The 23,936-nt window shown below is 46.5% G+C and overlaps 1 protein-coding gene across 1 annotated transcript in view; it reads right to left on the bottom strand.

The window, feature by feature from the left end:
* CHAF1A (chromatin assembly factor 1 subunit A) overlaps positions 1 to 23,936 on the bottom strand; it is a gene marked incomplete at its 3' end in the record, with an annotated part of 442,221 nt that overhangs the window by 321,908 nt on the left and 96,377 nt on the right. The window contains exons 4-5 of the mRNA XM_082246912.1: positions 23,628 to 23,869; positions 14,791 to 14,851 (exon numbers count right to left, since the gene is read on the bottom strand). Of these exons, the coding sequence (XP_082103038.1) occupies positions 14,791 to 14,851; positions 23,628 to 23,869 (303 nt within the window). The remainder of the gene's footprint in view (positions 1 to 14,790; positions 14,852 to 23,627; positions 23,870 to 23,936) is intronic.

Genomic DNA, 23,936 nt, shown 5'->3' with positions numbered 1-23,936 from the left:
AGGAAAACCTGTCAGCAAAAAATGACAAAATGAAAAAAAAAAAGTTTTTTTTTTTTTAAAAGAATCCATCAGCGCTAAAGCGCCCCCAGTGGTCACATGCTCGAGACCCCCGCAGAGAGAGAAGAGAGACCCCCAAAAGGCTCACCACTTGATGCACCAGAGTTCAAACCAGGACTGCTCTCAGCGCTGTGACAGGAAGTCTTTGTGGAGTGATTTTCCCGGGTCTAGGGAGGGGCTCCGCCCCCTTACATGCCCTTTGTGATTACTACAGCTGCTCAGCTCTCAAGCAGGACGAGCTGGGTGTACCAAGATGGCCGCCACCATGCTGAGGACATGCAGGCTACAACAAAATGGCGGCCCGTGGGAAAATGGCGGCCTTGTGCGGTCTGCAGTGTCAACAGGGGACCCCCGTGAGCCTACCCTACGGATCGATCATAGGTGGGCCTGAAAGCACAGGTATTAACCCCCCCCCGATCGTTTTTAGGGTAACACCGGCGGCGCCCCCCCCCCCCCCCCCACCGCCTCCATAAGTGGAATGTACCCACTAGTGAGGGGGGCAGATAGGTGGGGGTGCGTAATAGGACAGAGGGGAACCCGGAATCATGAGGGTCCGACCATCCCGGGGAGGGGCCCGCGTCCACCCCAAAACCCGTCAGGGGGAGAGGGGGAACATTCTACTCATCATACCGGAACAGGCGGGCACCAACTCCTGGCAGAACCCCTTTCCACCGAGGTGGGGGGGCTGTCAGCCAATACGGACGCCGCGACTCAGATTCTGACTGGTCGTAGGCGACCTGGCGAGACGTTTAACTCGCGGGGCCAGTCCCTGTCCAGTGGGACTATGTCGCGGCCGACCCAGTGCGGAGCTAGGGCCTGCACGCGCTCGTAGGCCGGCTGGGGGTGACCACCGGATATCAACAACCCTCTGTTTAGATATTTTTTTCTTCCAGTCTGCCTACCTTTTTATAGGAGTAAACAGATAGCAAACTGAAGAAGGCACAGTTGAGGCTTCAGTGCAGCAAGGAATCTCCAACACATACACTTTTTTTTTTTTTGTTTGCCAGTATCCAATTATCTGAAGGTAGCTGCATCTCCAGTGTCCATACTGTATGATGAAAATAGTACAACTTATAGCTTTAGCAGTAGAGTTTTACAAAATCAATATTTCTGTACAATTTTACATTTGTTAGACCACGTGGTTATTCCTTCATCACACTAAAAAAACAAAAAAAAGTCTGTTAGGCTTACCGGTAACGGTGGTTCTAAAAACCTTCCAGGGCAGCAACACAAGAGATGAGAGGCTAGACCCTACAGGAAACAATCAGTTCACAGTTGTTAAAAGGCCCCACCCTTCCCCTTGTCCCTCAGTTGTAAAAATCGGATTTTTGTAAGATCTTACCGTAAAATCCTTTTCTCTTAGCTCATTGACAGACGTAGTCCTCTTTGATTCACATCAATTGGGTTATGTTGTCTCCGCAGGAGTAGGACTAGACAGAAAGAAAAAAACGTTCTGGCTCCACCCTAGGGGCAGTCCCAGAGGGTATATCCTCCCTCTCTCTGCTACAGGAAATCAGTTACAGAGAATTTAACCCAACTCAATGATAGAGGGGCGGGTACTACGTCTGTCAATGAGCTAAGAGAAAAGGATTTTACGGTAAGATCTTACAAAAATCCGATTTTCTCTGTCGCTCATTGACAGACGTAGTCCTCTTTGATTCACATCAATTGGGACATCCAGAAGCAGTGCCACAAATGAGGGGTGGGATTGACAGAAATCAAAATCCAATCTAGAAGGCCCAACCGGTGCCAACTAGAAGTTTTAAAGGCTCATTATAAACAAAGAATGAGACTCAAATAAAAATTTCCAACGGAAAAAACCCTCGAGGTAGACCACTGGTCTCCTCAAATTGCGGCCTGCAAAACCTTGCGGCCAAACGAGGCATCCGACGATGCCATTACATCAACTTTATAATGTTTTGTAAAGGTATGCACCGACGACCAGGTAGCCGCCTTGCACACCTGGACCACTGACGCCTGATGGCGAAAGGCCCATGACGCACTAAGTGCCCGAGTGGAGTGCGCCTTAACAGGGAACGGGGGCTCCCGACCCTTAATAGAATAAGCCTGTACCACCGTCTGTCTGATCCATTTGGAAATAGTCACGGCAGATGCAGGCAACCCCTTTTTGGGTCCATCCGGGACCACAAAAAGTGAATCCGTCTTGCGAAACGAGTCTGTCGTTTTCAAGTATACCCTGATCGCCCGGTCCACATCCAAGGAGTGTAAAGCAAACTCCCGAGGATGACTGGGCTTAGGACACAGGGAAGGTAATACAATTTCTTCATTCAGATGAAATTCTGAAACCACTTTTGGTAGGAAGGATGGATTCGGACGAAGAACCACCTTATCTCTATGAACCACCAGATATGGGGAACGACAAGATAATGCAGCTAGTTCTGACACCCTGCGTGCAGAAGTGATAGCCACCAAGAAGGCCACCTTCTGGGACAACGTAGGTAGAGGAATCTCCCTAATATCTTCAAAGGGAGGTTTCTGAAGAACCGACAATACTAAATTAAGATCCCAGGGTGGTAACGGCGCGCGCACTGGCGGAGCCAGATGTCGCAACCCCTGGATGAAATTCCGCACCAAGGAATGAGTAGCCAAAGGCTTCTGAAAGAAGATAGCTAATGCTGAGACCTGACCCTTGATAGTGCTCAAGGCCAGTTTCTGCTCAACCCCTTGTTGCAGAAAAGCTAATATTCGACTAACCGAATAAGATCGTGGGTGGAACCCCAGGGGTTCACACCATGCAATGTAGGACTTCCATGTGCGATGATAAATCTTTCTGGAAGTCGCTTTCCTTGCTTTAACTAGAGTAGGAATAACTGAAGCTGACAAACCCTTGTCCTTCAGCACCTGGGTCTCAATAGCCAGGCCGTTAAAGGCAGCGATCGTAAAGCAGGATGGAATATCGGTCCCTGAGACAGTAGGTCCTCCCTGAGAGGAAGTCTCCACGGGACGTCCGCCACCAGTCTGACCAAGTCGGCGTACCAAGCTCGGCGAGGCCAGTCCGGAGCTACCAGGATTACTGGAATCCCTTCCTCCTCTATCCTGCGAAGAAGTCTTGGCAGTAACCCGAGAGGAGGGAAGGCATACATTAGCTGGTATTGCCCCCACGGGGCGACCAGCGCGTCTGCGGTCTCTGCTAGAGGATCGCGGGAGCGAGCCACAAATCTCTGTACTTTTCTGTTGAATCGTGATGCCAACAGATCCACATCCGGGGTGCCCCAACGTAGGCACAACTGGTGGAAAACTTCTGGATGGAGGGACCATTCCCCCTGATCCAGAGTCTGACCGCTGAGATAATCTGCCTGCCAATTCTCCACCCCCGGAATGAACACCGCAGAGATAGCTGGAACAAACCGTTCCGCCCAGCGAAGAATGCAAGCCACTTCCTTGGCCTCCCGGACACTCTTGGTGCCCCCCTGGTGATTGACAAAAGCCACAGCCGTGGCATTGTCCGACTGGATCCGAACGGGGCTGCCCTGGAGCTGCTCGGTCCAGTGAATCAGACAAAGTCTGATTGCTCTCAGTTCCAATACATTTATCGGTAACCTGGATTCTTCCGGGGACCAAAGTCCCTGAACGGATAACTGACCAAGAATTCCTCCCCATCCATATAGGCTGGCATCCGTGGTCACCATCGTCCAATATATTGGCAGAAATGACTTTCCCTGGCTGAGCATCGGAGACCGAAGCCACCAGACCAGAGACTCTCTGGTCTGTTTGCTCAATCGGATCCGATAGTCCAGGGATTCCGGATTCCGATTCCATCCGAGAAGAATCTCTTGCTGAAGAATTCGGGTATGGGACTGGGCAAATGGGACTGCTTCGAAGGAAGCCACCATCAACCCCAGAACCCTCATGCAAGTCCGAAGGGAAGACCAGCTGTTGGATAGTAACAACTGGACTGCTGATTGAATCTTCCGGAATTTCCCTACTGGAAGGAAAACTTGTCCTGAATGTGTCTAGAATTAGACCCAGATATTCGAGCCTCTGGGTGGGAACCAGAAATGACTTTTGCTGGTTCACCAGCCACCCGAATTCCTGTAAAGAAATTATAGTAATTTCTATGTTTTGTAGCAGGGTCTGTGGAGACTCTGCATGAAGCAGGAGATCGTCTAGGTAACCTAGAATCGATATGCCTCTTTGGCGCAGTAGTGCCAACATTGGGGCCAACACCTTCATGAAGACCTGAGGAGCCGTGGCGAGACCGAAAGGTAACGCCACAAACTGATAGTGGTTCTCTTCTACGGAAAAACGTAGAAACCGCTGATGTCCTGCGTAAATGGGAATGTGAAGATAGGCGTCCTTGATGTCTATGAACGCTAGGACATCCCCTGAATGTAGGAAGGCTGCTACTGTGCGAATGGATTCCATTTTGAATTTTCTTATGTTGACAAAGGAATTGAGTGCCCTTAAGTCCAGAATTGGACGCACTTTGCCCTCTTTCCTGGGTATTGTAAATAGGTTTGAATAAAACCCTTGAAAACGTTCTGTCCAAGGAACGTGGACTACCACTCCTTGTTGTAGTAAATCCGTGACTGCTCTCCGCAGATCTTCTAAACGATCCGGGGATAGTCGGATATTGGAAGGGAAGAATCGCGCCGGTGGGAGAGATCGAAACTCGATCTTGTACCCTGACCTTATGACTTCGCAAACCCACTTGTCCGGGATTCTGGAGAGCCATGGATCCGGGAACCGGCGAAGACGTCCCCCCACCCCAGTTATGGGTGGGGGCGCACCTTCAGGGTTTAGTAGACTTATCTTCAGGTCTGGAAGGGGCGGGCTTTTGCTTGCCCGACCAACGTCCCCTGAAGCCTCCTGAAGGAGCTTTGGAGGACTTAATTTTTTCACCCGCGGGACGAAAAAAATTTTTGTGAGCAGAAAAAGAAGGCCCTCGTCTTTGACGAGGTCCTTTACCCTTAGCATTTTGCGGTAAAAAGGTGCTCTTTCCTCCCGTGAGATCCTTAATGATCTCATCTAAGTTGGTTCCAAATAAACGCTCTCCTGAAAAGGGGATATTAGCCAATGCTTTTTTGGAACCTTGGTCGGCTAACCAACCTTTTAGCCACAGTGTACGTCTGAGAACCACTGCTGAAACTGATGCTCGCGCCAATAATGGAGTGGCGTCTAACGCCGCATCACACACAAACTGTAACCCCTGTATCATCTGTTCCAACAAATCTGATACCGCCTGAGGGACCTCTTCTAAGTCCCGGCGTAACCATTTGGTCCATTCAGTTACAGTCTGCGAAACCAGCCCAATAGCAATTATTGGTCTGAAAGCGGATCCAATCAAGGAAAACATGGTGCGAGACATAGCTTCTATCTTGCGATCCACCGGATCCTTAAAAGACGGAGCGTCTTCTAATGGAATAACCGTGGCTTTATTCAATCTAGCAATTGGTGAATCCACCACAGGTGGTTCTGTCCATTTCTTAATGAGGCTTTCCTCAAACGGATAACGCCTGTTAATGCGTTTAGAAATAGCAGAAGTGCGTTTTGGCAGACTCCATTCTTCTTTGATCGGATTGCCAAAACATTTGGGCAATGGAAAAACCTTCGCCACTTTGATGCGTTTTTTAGTCCCAAAGGGGATCTCAGTCTCAGCTACTTCCGACGGAAAACCCTGTAATCTTAAGGTTTCTTGAACAGATACAATTAGCGCGTTTACCAACGCTTCCTCTCGGGCTATGGCTGATGCCGAAACATCCTCCTCACTGTCTGAAGAGACAGTACCCGAGACACCAATCCCAGATGAGGTACCTGCAACTGCAGAAATAGGTTCAGATTCTGAATCCGAAGTTTCAGATAACATGGGGTTAGGCGGGGGTCGCTTCCTTGCGCCCTGTCCCTGACAAGCCACTTCCACCCGGGACACAAAAGGTCTCCATAATAGCTAACAATGATTCAATCGTAAGCGGGGTGCTGGAGGACCCTCCAGGCTCACCACCCGATGCAGAGAAGTTTCCTAACAACTGCAGTCAGCGTCTGTCTCTTACAGACTGGGAAGAACTGTGTTCGTTTTCCCGGGTAGAAGGAAGTGGCTCCGCCCCCTGTGTACGCCTTCCGGCGTTCCCAGCTCTCCTCGAGGTTAGCTGGGCTCTTCAAACATGGCCGCCCCCATACGGGAGACAATAGACTCCAAAAAAATGGCGGCCGGCGTGACCTGCGGACATTCGTGTACCTGGTCTACAGCAAAATGGCGGCGGATTGCCGAAGTATCGTCTTCCCAGCACATCCACCTGCATACCACGCTAATGGCGGTTTATCGCTCTGCAGGAGGTCCACTACAGTCAAGGTAGGATTATACCTCCTATGTCTGCTGTAATACTGCAGTCTGCTGGGTAGAGTGTTAGCTCCCAAACCAAGTCCGCTTGCCCACCAAACACATGCTGTATTTACAAGGGGGACTTTTAGTGTCAGAAAAATACTGACCATGTATGGAGGGGCCCATATTCCAAAATGCCTCATAACGAGGAAAAGGAAACATTTACTCACCATACCGAACCGACAGGCACCCTCTCTTCACAATACCCTCTCCACCGGGGTGGGGGGTTGTTGACCACTCCGGACGCCTCGACTCTCTGGTTCCTGGCGTCCAAGCGAGACTTTTAACTCGCAAGGTCAGTCCCTCCAATGGGACTCTGTCGCGGCCGACCCAGCGCGGAGCTCTGGTCTGCACGCGCTCGTAGGCAGAACCGGGGTGACCACTGGATCTCAACATCCAGCCCGTCGCCCGGCCCCGCATACTTACTTGAATGTGTCGCAGCCGACCAAGCGTGATGCAATGGTCTGCGCGCGCTCGTAGGCCGGCTGGGGTGACCACAAGTGTCGCCCAGATCAGGCGTAATTTGCTTGAAGATCTCACAGGAAAAAACACTGGAGAAACTACCTAAAAAAATATTTTTTCTAAAAAAAAAATCTTGCCAGGACCAAAGATCCCAGCAAGGAACTTAGGTCCTTACTCCTGACTAGACAGAAAAAAACTGATTTCCTGTAGCAGAGAGAGGGAGGATATACCCTCTGGGACTGCCCCTAGGGTGGAGCCAGAACGTTTTTTCTTTCTGCCTAGTCCTTCTCCTGCGGAGACAACATAACCCAATTGATGTGAATCAAAGAGGACTACGTCTGTCAATGAGCGACAGAGAAAAGTAGTTCTCCAACCGATTCACAAGGGATGTGTAATCACTTAGGTACTTACCACCTATTGTTTACATTCTTTCCTCACCCTTTTAACAGGGCGGGAAGTAGGCCTGCCGTCCTTGGAAGGTTCGTAGAAACACAGTTACCGGTAAGTCTAATGGACGGTTTTCTCCTCTCACCATCCAGGACGGCAACACATGAGAGGATAATAAAGTAACCACAGACCTACCTTAGGGTGGGACCACCGCCTGTAGTACCTGTCAGTCAAAGGCTAGGTCTTGCTGAGACAGTACCTCCACTAGGTAGTGCTTCAGAAAAAAAGTGTCATGGCTGGACCAGGTGACTACACTGCGAATATGTTCCCAGGAACCTTCCGCTTTTTTGGCCCAGGAGGTTGCCAGTACTCTGCTTGAGTGTGCTTTCAGTTTTGCTGGCGCAGGAATACCCAAGACCTCATAAGTTATGGTAATGGCTTGCCTGATCTACCTAGAGACTGAAGGTTTTGACGCTTGCAGTCCCTTTCTTGGTCCAGAGTAGATGATCACAAGGTAATTAGATCTCCTAAACTCCCTGGTCCTATGTAAAGAAGTGAGGAGGCATTTCCTCACATGTAAAAAAATAAAAATTTAATTTCTATTTCTAGGATTATCACCAAAGGATGGTAAAATTATCTCCTGCTGCCTGAGAAAGGAAGATGCTACTTTGGGCTGATATAGAGGATCGGGCCCGAGGATAATCCTATCGGGGAAGATCTACATAAATGGTTCTTTTATTGAAAGACCTCTTAAGTCCCCTACCCTTCTGGCTGTCGTGACAGATAAGAAAAAGGCTAGTTTTGGGGACAAACTTAAAAAGGGAACCTCTTCTATAGGTTCAAAAGGGTTTCTACATAACACCTCTAGAACCCTAGTCAGGTCCCAAAGAGGGAATCTGTCTCTAGTGATGGGGGTAGCCCTATACCTAGCCATCAAAAATCTTTTAACTAAAGGTTCTTTTGCAAGTCTCGTGTCTAGAAAGAGAGAGCTGCTATTTGTACCCGAAGGGTGTTAACAGCCACACCCTTCTCTACCCCATTTTGTAGGAAATCCAAGATTATGGTGACAGAGGCAGAAGAAATTTGCTTCTGCCTACGCCAAGTACAAAATATTTTCCAAACTTTTAATTTTCCCCGTTATTGGTTTCCTGCTCAGGAGGAGTGTGTATCACTCTGTCTGAGCAGCCCTTTAATCTAAGGATCTGGCGCTCACTAACCAAGCCAACAACTGGATGAACTCCAGCCTGGGGTGCCAAACTGGTCCCTGCAATAACAGGTCTGGGAGGTTCGGAAGCTTCTGAGGAGGTGCCACCAATAAGGCTTTCAGGGTCACAAACCACGCCCTCCTTAGCCACCAATCAGAGGAGGCAGAAGCCCAGGGAACAACTAAGCTTCTGTAAAACTCGAGGTATAAGAGTTGGGAGAAAGGCATAGGCTTACTCGAACGGCCATATCTGGGCCAGAGCATCCAAGCCCAACATCCTTCTTTCCCGCAAAAGGAAAAAGAATCTCCTTACCTTTCTGTTTTATAGGCTGGCAAATAGGTTCATTTCTGGGCAGCCAAATTTCCAGACTAGAATCTGAAATACCTTCGCATTCAGCTCCCATTCTTGTCTTATTGGGTGCTTCCCAGTCATTTTCCCCTTTTATATGAATGGCCGACAGGGAGATCACTCTTCCTTCGGCCCAGCCTAGGATTTCCTGGGCTAGTACCAACAGGGGTTTGGACCTGGTATCCCCTTGGTAATTCAGGTAAGCTACTGCTATAGCATTGTCGGAGCAGACCTGGATTTCCATGCCTGAAATAGAACTCTCGAAGGCTCTTAGGGCTTCGTCCCACTACTCTGAGTTCTCTGAAGTTGGAGGAGGACTGGTCTACTTCCTTGTCCAAGATGCCCTGGGCCTAAGCTCCCTCTAGATGAGCACCCCACCCCCAAGTGCTTGCGACTGTGGTGACCTTCAGAGGGTTTCACTGACCCCAAGGTCTGCCCTTTTCCTAATTGCTTGGTATTGACCACCACTCCAGGGAGGTTTTTACCTGAGGGTTGAGGATTACACTTTCGTCCAGGGGTTCGACCTTTTTGTCCCAGGAGGAAGGGTGAAAGAATTGAAGGTCTCGAGTGTAGCTGCGCCCAAACTACTGCTGGGATGCTGGCTGACATGAGCCCCAGAACTCTCAGGATCTCTCTTGGAGCACGAGGGTGCGACCATCAACCCTTTTATTAAAGAGACTACCTTCTCCACCTTTTTCCCAAGACTTTGTTACCCGGGAGTCTATTCGGTACCCTAAGTAGGTCTGAACCTGGGCCGGCTAAAGGAATGACTTTTCAATGCTCATCAACCAGCCTAGTGTCTGTAGGACTTAACACCTTCTGGGTGTTTGATCTCACTTGAAAATCAGTAGATCGTCCAGGTAATCAAAACTATTCCCTGGTGATGAAGATCGGCCAAAGCCTCTGCCAGGATCTTGGAAAAATACTCGGACTGGCTGCTAGACCAAAGGGGAGTGCCCTAAACTGCAAATGTGCAGTCCCTTCCTCGGTGAACACCGCAAATCTCAGAAAGGCCTGGTGTTCCGGATCAATTGGAACATGCAGGTAGGCATCCCTGAGGTCCAGAGCAGTCAAACACATCCTTCAACAGGTTCTTATGGACTGTATAAATACCTTCCATTGAAAACCTCTTGTACTCTAGGAACTTGTTTGAGTTTTATGATAAGGCGGTATTTTCCCGAGGGGTTGTGTACCACAAACACGTGGGAGTAAAAGCCTTGGTAAAGCTGATATTCTGGCACGGGAACTATCACTAGTTGTTCTGCCAGTTCTTGAATCCCATACAAAGGGGCTCTTTTTAGTACATCCTTTGGAGGAGGAGTTAAAGTCACTTCTAGTGTGGGTACAGATGAAAATTCTAGGCGGTAGCCTTCCTGAATGAGGTGATAAATGTATGGACTGACTGAAATTTCTTCCCATTGGCAAAAGAAATGAGACAGTGGGGTCACTTAGTATCTTTGGCGCATGAGCCTGGAGAGGGGAAGAGCAAATTACATTTGCCTACCTCTACCAAAGCCCCACTTATTAGGCTCTTATTTGGCTCTCTGTTGACTTTGCCCCGGGGGGAGCCGCAAAAGATTTTCCTATATCACTCTTTTTTGGGCTTGCTAGGAAATTTCTTCACCTTCTCAGAGGACCTGAACAATTCATACAAGCCTGAGCCAAACTGTAAGGACCCTTCAAAAGGTAGCTCACAGAGCTTCACCTTTGAAGTAAAGTCGCCTTCCCAAGTTTTAACCCAAATGGCTCTCCTAGCTGAATTAATGAGAGCTCCGGTCTTGGCTGAGGCTATTACTGACTCAACCGCTGAGTCCGCCAAATAAGCGTCAGCTTTCCCTATAACTGAAAGGGAATCCAGCACCTCCTGTGACTTACTTCCCTGTGAAAGGTGTCTTGTTAAGTTTTTCTATCCAGAAATCTGAATTCCTAGCCACGCAGGTTGCAGCCAGTGCTGGAGCCATAGTGAGTTGGCATCTCAAGCTTTAACAGATTCTGACTTAAGGTCCATGGTCCTCTTAGTCACTTGAGACAGGGAGGCGTCTGATTTTGGGCTCTAGGAATTTTTGCACCCCTTCCTCCTTAAAAGTGGAATCTCCTTTTCCACGTCTTTAGTCTAACCAGACCTCTTTCAGGAAACTGCCATTATTCAAGAATTAAATCTTTCGAGGATTGGTGAACAGGAAATACTTTGATTGGCTTTTAACCAGTCCTTTATATATCTTATCCTGTGCCGAGGTCTCCTTGGGGGGATTCTGGGATTTCTTCTGTAGCATAAAAATCACTTAAAAAAGGAGTCCCTCCAGATTTTCCAGACCAAAACAGATTTCTGCTCAATTTGGTCTCCTCTGCCTCACTATCTGGGTCCACATCAACCTCCTCTCCAGAGCTAAGCTGATACTAACAATGACTTTGTGTTCCCTAGGTCTTCCTCTTCCCTTGCTTGAGCAGGGGGGAGGCCCTGCGAACCAGGCAGAAAAGCAGACGGGTCTCTCCTAAGGAGGGCCCTTTTTAGGGGTTAGCTCACTCGGCTCGTTTACCTGGGGGGGGGGGGGGGGGAAGCTGCAGAGGTGCTAAAAGACTGGATAGTGGCTAGCATTTCCTCCTACACAGACATAAGGAACTCTATCATCAACCCTGAGGCCTGCTTACCAGCCAGTTTTTTAATACACCTGTAACAAAAAGGGCTTGGTGTGAGATCTAGGCAGTCTTTCCACGCAATTATCAAAAAATGTTCCACAAGAGACGTGGAGAAGAAAAGATATGGTTATTGGTGGGTATCTGGGGCAGTGAATCTAAATAGCAATTCCTCAAAAGTAGTTTATTAGATAAAAATCATGTGTGTACAAAAGCTGCCTACCAGATAATAGTGCAATGGTGCTAACATATGACACAGAAGACAAGACAAACTAACATGTAATGATAAAAAAACATAACAAAACCGGCCAGTGTAAATAGTAAGTAAGTCCTATCATAGACTAGGAGATTTCCTTAGTGAGTCGATCGTGAATTGATCGGGTAATGAATGTCTATGTAGGTCCCTGTAGGAGACTCGTATCAGGTGAATGATTCAATTCTCAGATGAATATCTTCAATAAAGAAGTGCCGCTGCTAATCACTGAGATATTTGCTTTCCACGTTGTAAACCTCAAAAAGACTATCCCTCTATATGTTTCCACTGATATCTAGAATATGCGTGTATTTTCCCAATGGTGATCCAATTGTTTCATTTATTCAGACGGGATTTGAAATGTAGAAGGATCAAAGGGTATACAAGTGATGATAGCATGTATAAGAGGGATAACTAAATGACACGCAGATCTTATCTGGTATAAGCAAACTTGAGTTCTAATGGCAAAGAGTCGACAGTTGTTTGGATTATTTCCTCAGTTTTTCTATAAGAATGAAATGTCATATGTGGGTATTCATTTCCATGATTAAGTAGGAGACAGAGATAATCCGATTTTCTGTTCAATTCATCTACCATAGTATATCTGAAGTTTATGCTCAGTCATGAACTTGATGAACCGCAAGGCTCATTTTAAAGATTATATTGAATGATAGGAGTTTTTGGAGAGATGGAAAATGCCTCTAGATAAAGACATAGGTGATGTACTTGTTCCTATCATTCATTGTGCAAATTTGTTGCCATCTGAAGGGCGCAGCTGTTTAGCACTAAACCCCCCCCAGCGAAACACGTTGACGTCACTGCACCGGCCAGGTGTTCAATCACTTACTCCCAAGAGGATCGCGGACCACATACAACACACGATTATCAGATATCGGCATATCAAATTACTGCTGGCACTCAACTGCTTACCCACACCACTGGAACAGCAAAAAGCAGCAAGGTGCAAACCCTATCATTAATAGGGGAACTCTGAGCACAAGAGGTGAAGATACATCCTAAGCGGATGAGAGGTAAATGAGCAAAATTCCTAGTAACACTGATGCAAGTATTCATTTCCATTGGAATGATTTCTTCACTAGATAGCTCTAATACCTTCTAGTCCACACAGTACAGGAACAAATTTGCACAATGAATGATAGAACAAGTAGATCACCTATGTCTATCTAGAGGCATTTTCCATCTCTCAAAAAACTCAGATCATTCAATATAATATTTTAAAAGTGGTCCACATACCTTGCGGTCCATCACGTTCATGACTGAGCATAAACTTTGTATATCCTATGGTAGATGAATAATCGGATTATCCCTGTCTCCTACATAATCATGGAAATGAATACCCACATATGACATTTCATTCTTATAGAAAAACTGAGGAAATAATACAAACAACTGTCGACTCTTTGCCATTAGAACTCAAATTTGCATATACCAGATAAGATCTGCCTGTCATTTAGTTATCCCTCTTATACATGCTATCATCACTTGCATACCCCCTTTGATCCTTCTACATTTCAAATCCCGTCTGAATAAATGAAACAATTGGATCACCATTGGGAAAATACACGTATATTATAGATATCAGTGGAAATATATAGAGGGATAGTCAGGACTTTTTGAGGTTGAACATGGAAAGCACATATCTCAGTGATTAGCAGTGGCACTTTATTGAAGATATTCATCTGAGAATTGAATCACTCACCTGATCCGAGTCTCCTACAGGGACCTACATAGACATTCATTACCCGCTCAATTCACGATCGACTCACTAAGGAAATCTCCTAGTCTATGATAGGACTTACTATTTACACTGGCCGGTTTTGTTATGTTTTTTTATCATTACATGTTAGTTTGTCTTGTCTTCTGTGTCATATGTTAGCACCATTGCACTATTATCTGGTAGGTAGCTTTTGTACACACATGATTTTTATCTAATAAACTACTTTTGAGGAATTGCTATTGAGATTCACTGCCCCAGATACCCACCAATAACCATATCTTCATATTTTTTCTTCTCCACGTCTCATGTGGAACATTTTTTGATTCATACATTTTTGGTTAGGTGGACATCTACTCCACTATTTCAGCAAGGCGATTTACACCTCAGGCAAAAATTATACAATATATTGCATAGCACCCTCATTCTCTCTCAACCAAACCGTTTTTTCCTGTCCACGCAATTAGCACACTTCTTGGAGGAGCTAGTGCTAGCCGATACGGGGGGGGGGGGGTATTTCACAGGCCTCCTGGGTACCACCTGGAGATTCTGCAGAAGGAGGAGAGAAACACAAGATCACTCTTCCTGACCCACAATAACTTGGCTACAGGTTTCCCAATGGGGAGAGCATGGGCACTACCAGGGACTAAGCCTGACACTGGTATTAGCAGCAACTAGGAGAAAACTGCACTTACCGGACTCCGATCTGCTCTTGCCTGCAGCCACCTGCACTGACCTTCACTCCTTTGAGTTGGGTTGCAACAGGTTTCTTGTCTTTGGCAGCCTTCTGGCTCTTTTGGGCTGTCTGCCTCACCTCCGCCATGCGGTTCTGGCATCTCCTCCATACTCGCTTCGCTCTTCCAGGTCGCACAAGTGCTCCGCCTTTCCTGCACAAACTGGAAGTTCTGATTTCAAAGCGAGACGCAAAGCGCTGGTTCCTCCTCCAAGCTGCCGCTATGTCCGGCAGCCGAACGCTGTCTGAATGGCAGAGAGGACAGGAGGAGACCCTGCTGAAAAGCCAGCACCAGGCTCTGGAGAGCCAAGCTGTGACCCATATCCTGGGGCGACCTGTGAGAAGCCTACAGAAAGAGGGCAGCCTCACCGGCATAGCTGAACCTGCCTCACACGGGGACCATCTGACAGTCATCAGGTCAGAGAAAAAAAATAAATTTTTCACTGTAGGAGTAACAATATTGAGTGACAAGGGGAAGAGTGGGGCCCTTTTAACAACTGAACTGATTGTGTTTCCTGTAGGGTGGAGCCTCTCATCTCATGTGTTGCTATCCTGGAAGGTGAGAGGAGAAAATATTAACAATTCTTTTACTTAAGGCAGAATATTGCTAGGCAAAAAAAAAAAACAGTAGTCTACCTTTTCTTCTTCCTTCATTCGCTTCTCTTCTTCCTTTTTGCGTTTTTCTTCTTGCTTGGCTCTTTCAAAACAAAAAGTAGAAACTGAAAATACGAACAGCCAGAGGAAATAAACATGATAATACGTAACAAAACTACGATTATCACCAGGTGTACATTTATAACCCCAAAACTTTTAAAGTAGCCATTATAAGTATTGGAGCTGTCACTGTGGGACCTTTCAAGAAAAAAAAAAAAAAAAATTGTTCAGGTAAAGATATTCATGCCAAAATCTGCATGAAACCCACAGAATTGACATTCTTAGATCAGCAATGTTAGTACACATACATCTCTCATGACAATCACTAAGCTTGTCAGGTTATAAATTGCCATCTCTGGGCTCTCCCCATCTACCCTGCTTGGTGACCACTGCGACAGAAATCAGACGAATGTACCAGTGGTAAAAGGTTAAAAAAAAAAAAAAAAAAAAAACACACACACAAAACTCAAAAGATCTTTCAGACTTCACTGGGTGAAGGAAAAGGAAAGAGAAAATCGGGGAGGAGCAGTCTCAGTACCTCAAGCATTGCAACAAATAGAAATTGGTTGAAACCTGCCTTCCCCTATTCAAGTCTTTGAGAAATTATTTTACAGCAAGTGTAAGAATGGGATTTTTGACTGCCTAGTGTCCTACTCCTTTAGGGGGCAGTATAACACAATGGTCAAGGATGACAGGAGCGGTGTCTGTTGATGAACATCAGAGAAAATGATTTTATGGTAAGCCAAAAATCCAATTTTCTTTTTCGTTCATTGACGGACAGCTCCGGATCTACAACTTGGGACGTCCCAAAGCAGTGTTAAACATGACGGATGGGGAAAAAAAATTCCCCAGGCAACAGGGGCTCAACTGAAATAAAAAAAAAAAAAAATACATCCTATTAAACCAAAGCCTGCAAAATCTTGCGGCCAAAGGAAGCATCCGTAGATGCCAACACATCCTCTTCATAAAACGTAAAGTGTGCACTAACGACCAGGAGGCCACATTGCAAACCTGCGTCACTGACGCTTGATGACAAAAAGGCCCAGGAGATACTAAGCGCCCTAGTAGAGTGCACCTTGACAGGAAAAGAGGAACCTGACCCTTTTTAGGCCTGCACCACCATCTGCCTGATCCACCTGGAAAAGGTCAAAGCAGACGCAGCCAACTCCTTACGGGGACTATCCCTAAGGACTAATCAAGTCTTTCTGAAAATTGGATTCTCAGTCACCACCAGATACACCCAGATTGCCCGAACCACATCCAAAGAATGTAAGGCAGACTCTTTAGGATGCTTAGGCCACAATGAAGGAAACCCCTCTTCATTTAAATGGAAATCAGACGACCTTAAGCAGGAACGACTGACAGGGACAAAGCACTACTTTGTCTCTGTGAACCACCAAGATGAATGACAAGACAGTGCAGCTAAAGCCCCGTACACACGTACCGATGGTCGGCATACAAATGTTCCTCTTTTCTCCCCGGGATGTCGGTGTCTGTTGAAAAGTGCAAAGACAGCACAAGGACAGCACAAGAATTTTGTCTGCAGACTTCAGCTGACTGCAGAAGTGATGTCATGTAATGGTTAACTTTCCCTGTGTTTTTAATTTTCTGAGCATGCCCAGTCTTGCAAATCTGCGGTCTGTCGGCCGAATTCTGTACTGACAGGCGAACAATCGTCCGTTCTGGTGTCCGCAGACAAAAATTTTCATGTTTGCACGAAAGACTTTTGTCCGCGGATTGTGCGCAGACATCTGTCGGAGGCACCATACTAACACGCGTACAATCGGCAGATCTTTCGTCCGCCGACGTTTGTATGCCGACGATCGGTACGTGTGTACGGGCCTTAACTCTGCGTGCAGAAGTAAAAGCCACCAAAAAGCTATCTTTTTTTGACAGTAAGCAGAGGAACCTCACAAATATTTTCAAAAAGCAGTTTCTGAAGAACTGACAGCACCAAATTTAGGTTCCATAGAGTAAACAGACCTTACTGGGGGAGCCAGGTGATTAAATCCCTGAACAAAAAGGTGTGGATTCATGGCCAACTGGCACTGAAAGAAAATCACCAAGGCCGAAAACTAGTATTTAATAGTACCCAAGGACAAACGCTAATCTCTTTGGAGAGACTCCAAAACACGCGAAAACCAAAAGAAAAAAAAAAAAAAAAAACCCCTCCAGACTGATCTTCCTAGAATTAGATTTCCTAGCTTTTAACAGCATAGGAATCACTGATTCAGACACCCCTCTATCCTTCAGAACCTGGCTTTCAATAGCCACACCATTAAAGCCAGCGACTAAAAAGCAGGATGGAAGATCGGCCCTTGAGCTAATATATTTTTTGAGAGGGAGTCTCCAGGGGACATTGGCGACCGACCGTACTAGGTCTGCGTACCAGGATCTGCGAGGCCAGTCCGGAGCAACTAGAATGACCTGAATCCGTTCTGCCTCAATTCTTCGCAGGAGTTTTGGTAGTGTAGTGGAAATTTTATTATTTGTGGAAACATTATTTGTGTGGACATTTTTCAGGAAGCGTTTTATTTAAATTGCCATTAGGTCTACCAGGGTCAGTTTATTGGTAATAGCTATGTACAGCATATATGGCTTTAACTAGCATTGAGGAAAGACCTGTAGTTGTGGAAACCTTCCATTAAATGGAGACTGCATACCACTTGCCTCATCTCCCCAACAGCAAGCGCTCTTAGCAGTTAGCAAACAAGCGAATGCAAGTCCAGATCTATGGCAGTACGATGCAAACTCCGCCGCGCAAAATGTATCAGCCAGCCGGAGCACCGGTTGGAACTGGCGAAGATATGTTTGGGATGTGGAATTATTTTGATAAGTATCTGCCCTTTCGCTTGAATAATGGCTGGTAACTTTCCATTATGCTTGATCCGCATGATTGAAATACTGTTGCTATTTTCTTTTGCAAATAGTCGTTTACTCCAACAGTAGCATAATCACTATCAAATATGGTTTTTATGAACTGTATTAAATAGGATTCACTCTAACAGGTTATGACAGAAGTGCAAGCGTATGTACTGACATGGCAGCATTCATGAGAATCCACGCTAGTTCCACTGTATAGTGGTACAGCCATTTTCCTATACATAGGAATCATTGTTAGCAATAGTGCATGGTTCCACCTTGCACCCAACGGCTGGAAACTATTGCACACGGCACAGTTGGTTAATTTACATACACTACCATTTCTATTGTACTTTTTGAAAATATACATGCCTGACTGGTTGTGTTGACGCTTTCTCCTCCCCATATGGTCCGCCAAAGTGCATCTTTCAGAGCAGCGAAGTTGTCCGCGCACCGATAAAATTTCGAAGCACCAGACCCCAATTTCCACCACAGCAACCATTCTCCCTGATCAAACGTCTGCCAACTGATGTAATCCGCCTGACAATTTTCCACTCCTGGACTATGCACAGCAGAGATGGCTGTAACGAACCGTTCTGCCCACCTTAGAATGCCAGCTAGTTCCCGGTCCGCTAGGGAACTTCTGGTGCCCCGTTGATTTACATATGCCACGGTCGTGGCAATGTCTGATTGTATCTTTACCGGGCGCCGCCACACTAAATCTGTCCATCGGGTCAGGCAGAGCCTGATAGCCTGAATTTCCAGGATATTGATTGGCAGCGTCAAAATTCCCTGAGCACAATGAATGCCCAAGACACCACCTAACCTGGACAAGCTGGCATCTGTGGCAGCCACTGTCAAGTACATGGGGAGAAAAGATTTTTCCTGTTGAAGCACCAGAGAGCGGAGCCACCAAATCAGGGATTCCCTCGTACCTCGGCTCAAAAGGATCAGATTGTCTAGACTGTGGGTTTTTATTCCATTTTGCCAGAACTTCCTTTTGTAGGGATATGGTATAGAAAGGAGTTAAACACAACCACCTCAAAAAGTGGAAACCATCAGACCCAGCACTTGCATGCAAGTCCTGAGAGATGACCTCCAGTTGAACATAAGCCGTACTGCATCCTGCAGCTTCTGAAGTTTTGCCCCTGGAAGATAACACCCGGGCTGAGGGCGTGTCCAGGGTCAGCCCCAGATAGTCATTTGGTGGATGGGACCAGAACAGATTTATGGAAATTCAGTTTCCATCCGAACTCCTGCAAAATTAGCACCAAAATGTCCAGACTGACAAGGCATTCGGGAGACTCTGCATGCAGAAGATCCTCCAAGTACCCCAATACTGCAATCCCCTTCTGCTTTAACAAAGCTAACACCAGGGTCAAAACTTTTGTGAACAGCCGAGGAGAGACCAAGAGGTAACAAAACAAATGGTGGTCGATAGTGCTCCTCGCCCACGTCAAAGCGAAGGAAACGCTGATGCCCAATATATATTGGGATATGAAGGTTAGAGTCCTTGATATCAATAGAGGCCAGGAAATCCCCTTGATGAAGAAATGCCACCACCACTGTGCGCATGGACTCCATTCAAAATATCTGAACTTGTCCAATCCTGGACCTCAAGGCCTTCAACATTTTTGTGCAAGACCTTGCCTTCCTTCCTGGGAACAGTAAATAGGTTTGTAAAAAAAAAAAAAAAAAAAAAACCCCCCGAAAGCATTCCGATTCCGGAACCAGTACAACGACCCCCCCTGTGAAAGCAGGTCCTGTACCCCCCCCCCACCCCCAGAGGACCTCGCAGGCAATCTGGGGACAAACCCAGGATGTTAGGCAAGAACCTTGCTGGAGTCAAGGACTTAAACTAGACCTTGTAACCGGATCGAACCAACTTAGTGGACCCATTTGTTTTGAATCAATGAGGTCCACGGATTGCTATCGAAGACGTCCTCCCACACCATATACGGATGAGGGCGCCCCCTTCAGGCAGAAGCGGGCACTGCAGACAAGCCCAAGGAACCCACTCTAGACTTACCAGGCCGATGCAGGGTTACGGGCAGATGTCTGTGGAAGCAGAGTACGCTTAACTCCAGTAAGACCTTTAACGATCTCTTCCATAGAAGCTCCGAACAAGCGATCTCCCACAAAAGGGAGATCCGTCAATACATTATCAGAAGCTGGGTCCGAAGACCAGTATTTCCAAAATATATTGTGGCTTAAGTCACCGCTGTCACGGACAGCCAGCAGGCTAAGGGGGCCACATCCAGAGAGGAATCACAGATAAAAACTTTAACCCCTGAATCAACTGGTCCACAAGCTCCATCAAATCAGGAGGGGACTATTCCCCTTCCAATCCCGGTGCAAGAGCTTAGCCCATTCCGTTAAGGTTTGGGAAACTAAGGTTATGGCAAAAAAACAAACGCAGAATCGAACCAGCCATGGTAAAAAATTTAAGGATCAGAGATTCAGCTCTCTTGTCAAAAGGGTCCTTAAAGGATGGGCAAGTCCTCCACCGGGAGCAGGGTAGATTTGTTCAACCTGGAAATCCGAGTGTCCACTACTGGTGGCACTGTCAGTTTCTTTAAAAAGGGACTCTTCAAAAGGATAACTTCTCACAAAGCGTTTTGGGATCGCCACTGACTTATGATAATGTTGTCGAAATAGGTGGGAAAGGGGAGGTTCTGCGGATACAATTTTGTACCTGTGCAGCAATAGCAGTGTCTTCCAATTTTTAATCTTTCCCACACTGATAGAGTGCATCCACCAGCGCCTTTTCATGCGTGGCTGTAGTAGAAGAGTAAACATCCTCAATATCAGAGCACTCCGGGTGCGTGGACAGAGGAGGGTGACTCGCGTCCGTGACGGCCAAATCAACCTCAGAATCTGAGGAGAGAGGATGCAAGTGAAAGTGGCGGACACCTTTTGCTCATCCTATTTGGAGGGCCATATCTACCCTTGGACACTAGCGACTGCAGGACTGTCATAGCAGACAATGCTGACTGGGACCCAGCAGGCCCCACAGCCTGAGAGGGGGTCAGATGGTGATATGCGCCAGGGACTCCATAGGTTAAACTGAGGACTGCTAGCAAAGGGTAAAAATTGCTGTTAAAAGAACCCCCCCTGCACCAGAGGTACCACAAGTCCCAGTGCACCAAATACTGCTAAAAAAGAAAGAGGGAGCCGTTAAGCACCCACAGGGCTCACCACCCCTTAACTCAGATGGAGAGCCAGTGTGTCAGGCTGCACGTCGGGTGGCGATCAGAGAAAAAGAGGAAGTTCAAGGAACTGCCACTAGAAGCCCACAGCCGTATCACAGCTCCACAGGCTAAAGAAACATGACCACAAAGGCTGTATACAGCCATCCACAACAAAATGGCGTGGCAACGTGGTGCAGCTCAGCACCCAGGACCCAGACCTGCCGTACAGGTACTTGTAAGTCCACCAGAGTGGGCCCTCACAGGGATCCACCCGTGCAGCCATTCGCTGCAGGAGCACTGAAAATGACCCACCGGCGGCACGCTCCCATCTCCCTCCAGCCCCGGAACCCCAGTAGGGTGGGGGGAACCATGAGGGAATGAAGGGCACAGACGGGGCCTACCAACCCAGGGAATGGCCCACATTACTCACCACCCCTGGGAACCGAGCGGGCACCACTCCTGGCAGTCCACCGCACCATCTTGGGGATGGGGTGCTGCGGCTCAGAGGTACGCTGCGACTCTGGCCATGACAGTAAAGATTATGTAATGTGTCGCCCAGTCCGGCAGTTAATTGTAGTTCTCACATGAACAGAGAAAAAAAAAAAAAAACGCCATTTAAAAATGAAAAAATACCAGGGCTGCAGATCCCAGCTCCTGACTAGGCAGTAAATAAACTGGTGTCCTAGAGCAGGAAGTGGAAGTGTACCCCCTGGGACTGCCCCAGGGGCGTACCCAAAATATCCACCCGGTTCTACTCCTGTGGAGAGAGCAGTATAATCCCAAGGGTCTAAGAAGATATGGAGCTGTGTCCGTCAGTGAAAAATACATTTCTTCCACAAAAATATTGGAATTGTAGTGAAATCGCATTTTTTTTTCCTTCCCTTGATCCCTCATTTTCCTTATATATCCAAAGTTCTGCACACTTAGAACAAAAAATCCCCAAGTCACCTAGCTTGTGGGAGTACTCTAGCCAAAAGGGTAAGAGGTTATGCAACTCTTTCCAATTTACTATGTGGATTCCACATTCGTAAAATTCTGTATAGCATGCAACCTAAAATGTAATTATTGTATGTTGCAGAAGTAGTAAAAATCCCAAGATTTTGTTGTATACTTTGAAACGAGTTAGTTATCCCCACCACTAGGAAACCCGTATGCGGTTTCAACCTTTAAATCGAACAGGACAGCAAGCAGTTGGGGGAATACCACTTTTGTCACCTTTAGTGACTTGGTAATACACTTGTTTGCTTGTTGCCTACATTTACAAATTCATTTGCTTTTTTTTTTTTAAATATTTAAAATAAGATAGTTTTTATACCTAATTGTTTGGATTGACTTGAAATTCCCAATCAATAAGGATTAAACATTTTGACCATTAACAAGGGATGATGGCAATCACACCTTTAGCCACTTGAGCCATTCCATTCCAACTAAGGTGGTTCTGTTGTCAGCTACTTCCTCTGCACCCACCTCTACAGCGAAGCCGCTGCTGACAGATAGGTTCGTTTTCTATGGTGGTTGCCTTTTCTATGGTGGTTGCCTGTAGATGTAGCGATTTTAGTGTTAAGGGGAACGTCCACTTTAATGGGTAGTTGACCGCACAGCAGTGCGCAGCGCAAAAATCCCATCCAATGCACTGTGGAAAAATTCAGAATGTCTGGATTTTTTTGGTACAGTATATCACAGTAGTTTTGATATGCCCAGGGCACATGAAAAAAAAAAAAAAAAAAAAATTGACATTGATATGCCCCAAATTTACCTCCATTCCCTCTAAAAGAGGTTGTAAAACCTCAGGGGGAGAAATTAAAAATAAAACCTGAAAGAAAAAAAAAGGCACAATGAGCTAGTATGCATTGCATACTAACTCATTATGAAATACTTACCTTAGAAGGAAGCTCCCGCAGTGCTGCCGGCTCACCGGCAAAAAAGGCTGACATGTTCAGCCATCTTACTTCTGGGTTCGCGTCATCCAGCCATCTAATTGGCCGGAGCCGCTATGACATCACTTCCACGCATGCATTCGGGAGCTGGCGTTCACAGCATAGGGCTCTGAAGGAACGGCATGGGCTGCCGTTCCTTCAGAGCGCATGTGCAGATAACGTCATCGGCTGCATGCAATTTAAATATCTCTTTAAAGCGGTAGTATACCGCTTTTTGACACTTAACTACAGGTAAGCCTATAATAAGGCTTACCTGTAGGTACAATTAATATCTCCTAAACCGGCACGGGTGGACCTCCAGTTTTTCTTGCCAGGAGCTTGCCGGAAAATCACGCATGTGCGGGAGCGACGTCATCGCGGCTCCAGCCAATCACAGCGCCGGAGCCGCCGAACCCGGAAGAGACGCCGAGGGATCATGGCGGCGCCCGCAGCGATGTCCGGGGGTCTGTGTCGGGGCTTCGTTCTAAGGTAATACATAATGAGCTAGTATGCGATGCATACTAGCTCATTATGCCTTTGCCTTGCATGTTTTGTTTTTTTTTTTTTTTTTTTGGGTGTACAACCGCTTTAACAGTTGAAGTTTAGGAGATATTTACAGTACCTTTAGGCAAGCCTTATCATAGGCTTACCTATAGGTGCAAACACTACCTGGGAGTTTACAACCACTTTAAAAGCTACAAGGTAACCCAATTCTTCCTTGAAAAAGCCATTTGGTATTCTATTTAAAAACTTACATATTTTTTGTCATTACCAAACTAAAAAGGAAACCTCTGTCAGTTTACACCATCTTATACCCCACACCGCTTTTCCCAAAAAATTAAAAACTTACTCTAAGGCTTCAAGCTTTTCTTTTTTCTTCTCTTCCTTAAGCCGCACTTTTTCTGCCTTTTCTCTGTCATCTTTTTCCTTTTTTTCCTTCTTCTCCTTCGCCTTTTGCTCCCTTTCTTCATCTTTCTTTTTTTTGGCATCTTCTTTTGCTCGCTCCTTGGCAAGTTTTAATTCTTCCCTAATACGGTCACGATGTTCTTTTTCCATGGGCACTTTTATCCTCTTTGACTGCTGTTCTTTCTCCTGAGCGTGAAGTAAAGTAAAAAACAATAGAAAAAGAGGTCCAGAAAACATGACATCTTAAAAGTCA

Source organism: Pelophylax lessonae, assembly GCF_965119305.1.
Source record: "Pelophylax lessonae genome assembly, chromosome: 1".
NCBI classification, from domain to species: domain Eukaryota; kingdom Metazoa; phylum Chordata; class Amphibia; order Anura; family Ranidae; genus Pelophylax; species Pelophylax lessonae.
The sequence above is the reverse complement of the archived record's forward strand: the minus strand, read 5'-3'. Positions and strand labels throughout refer to the sequence as shown.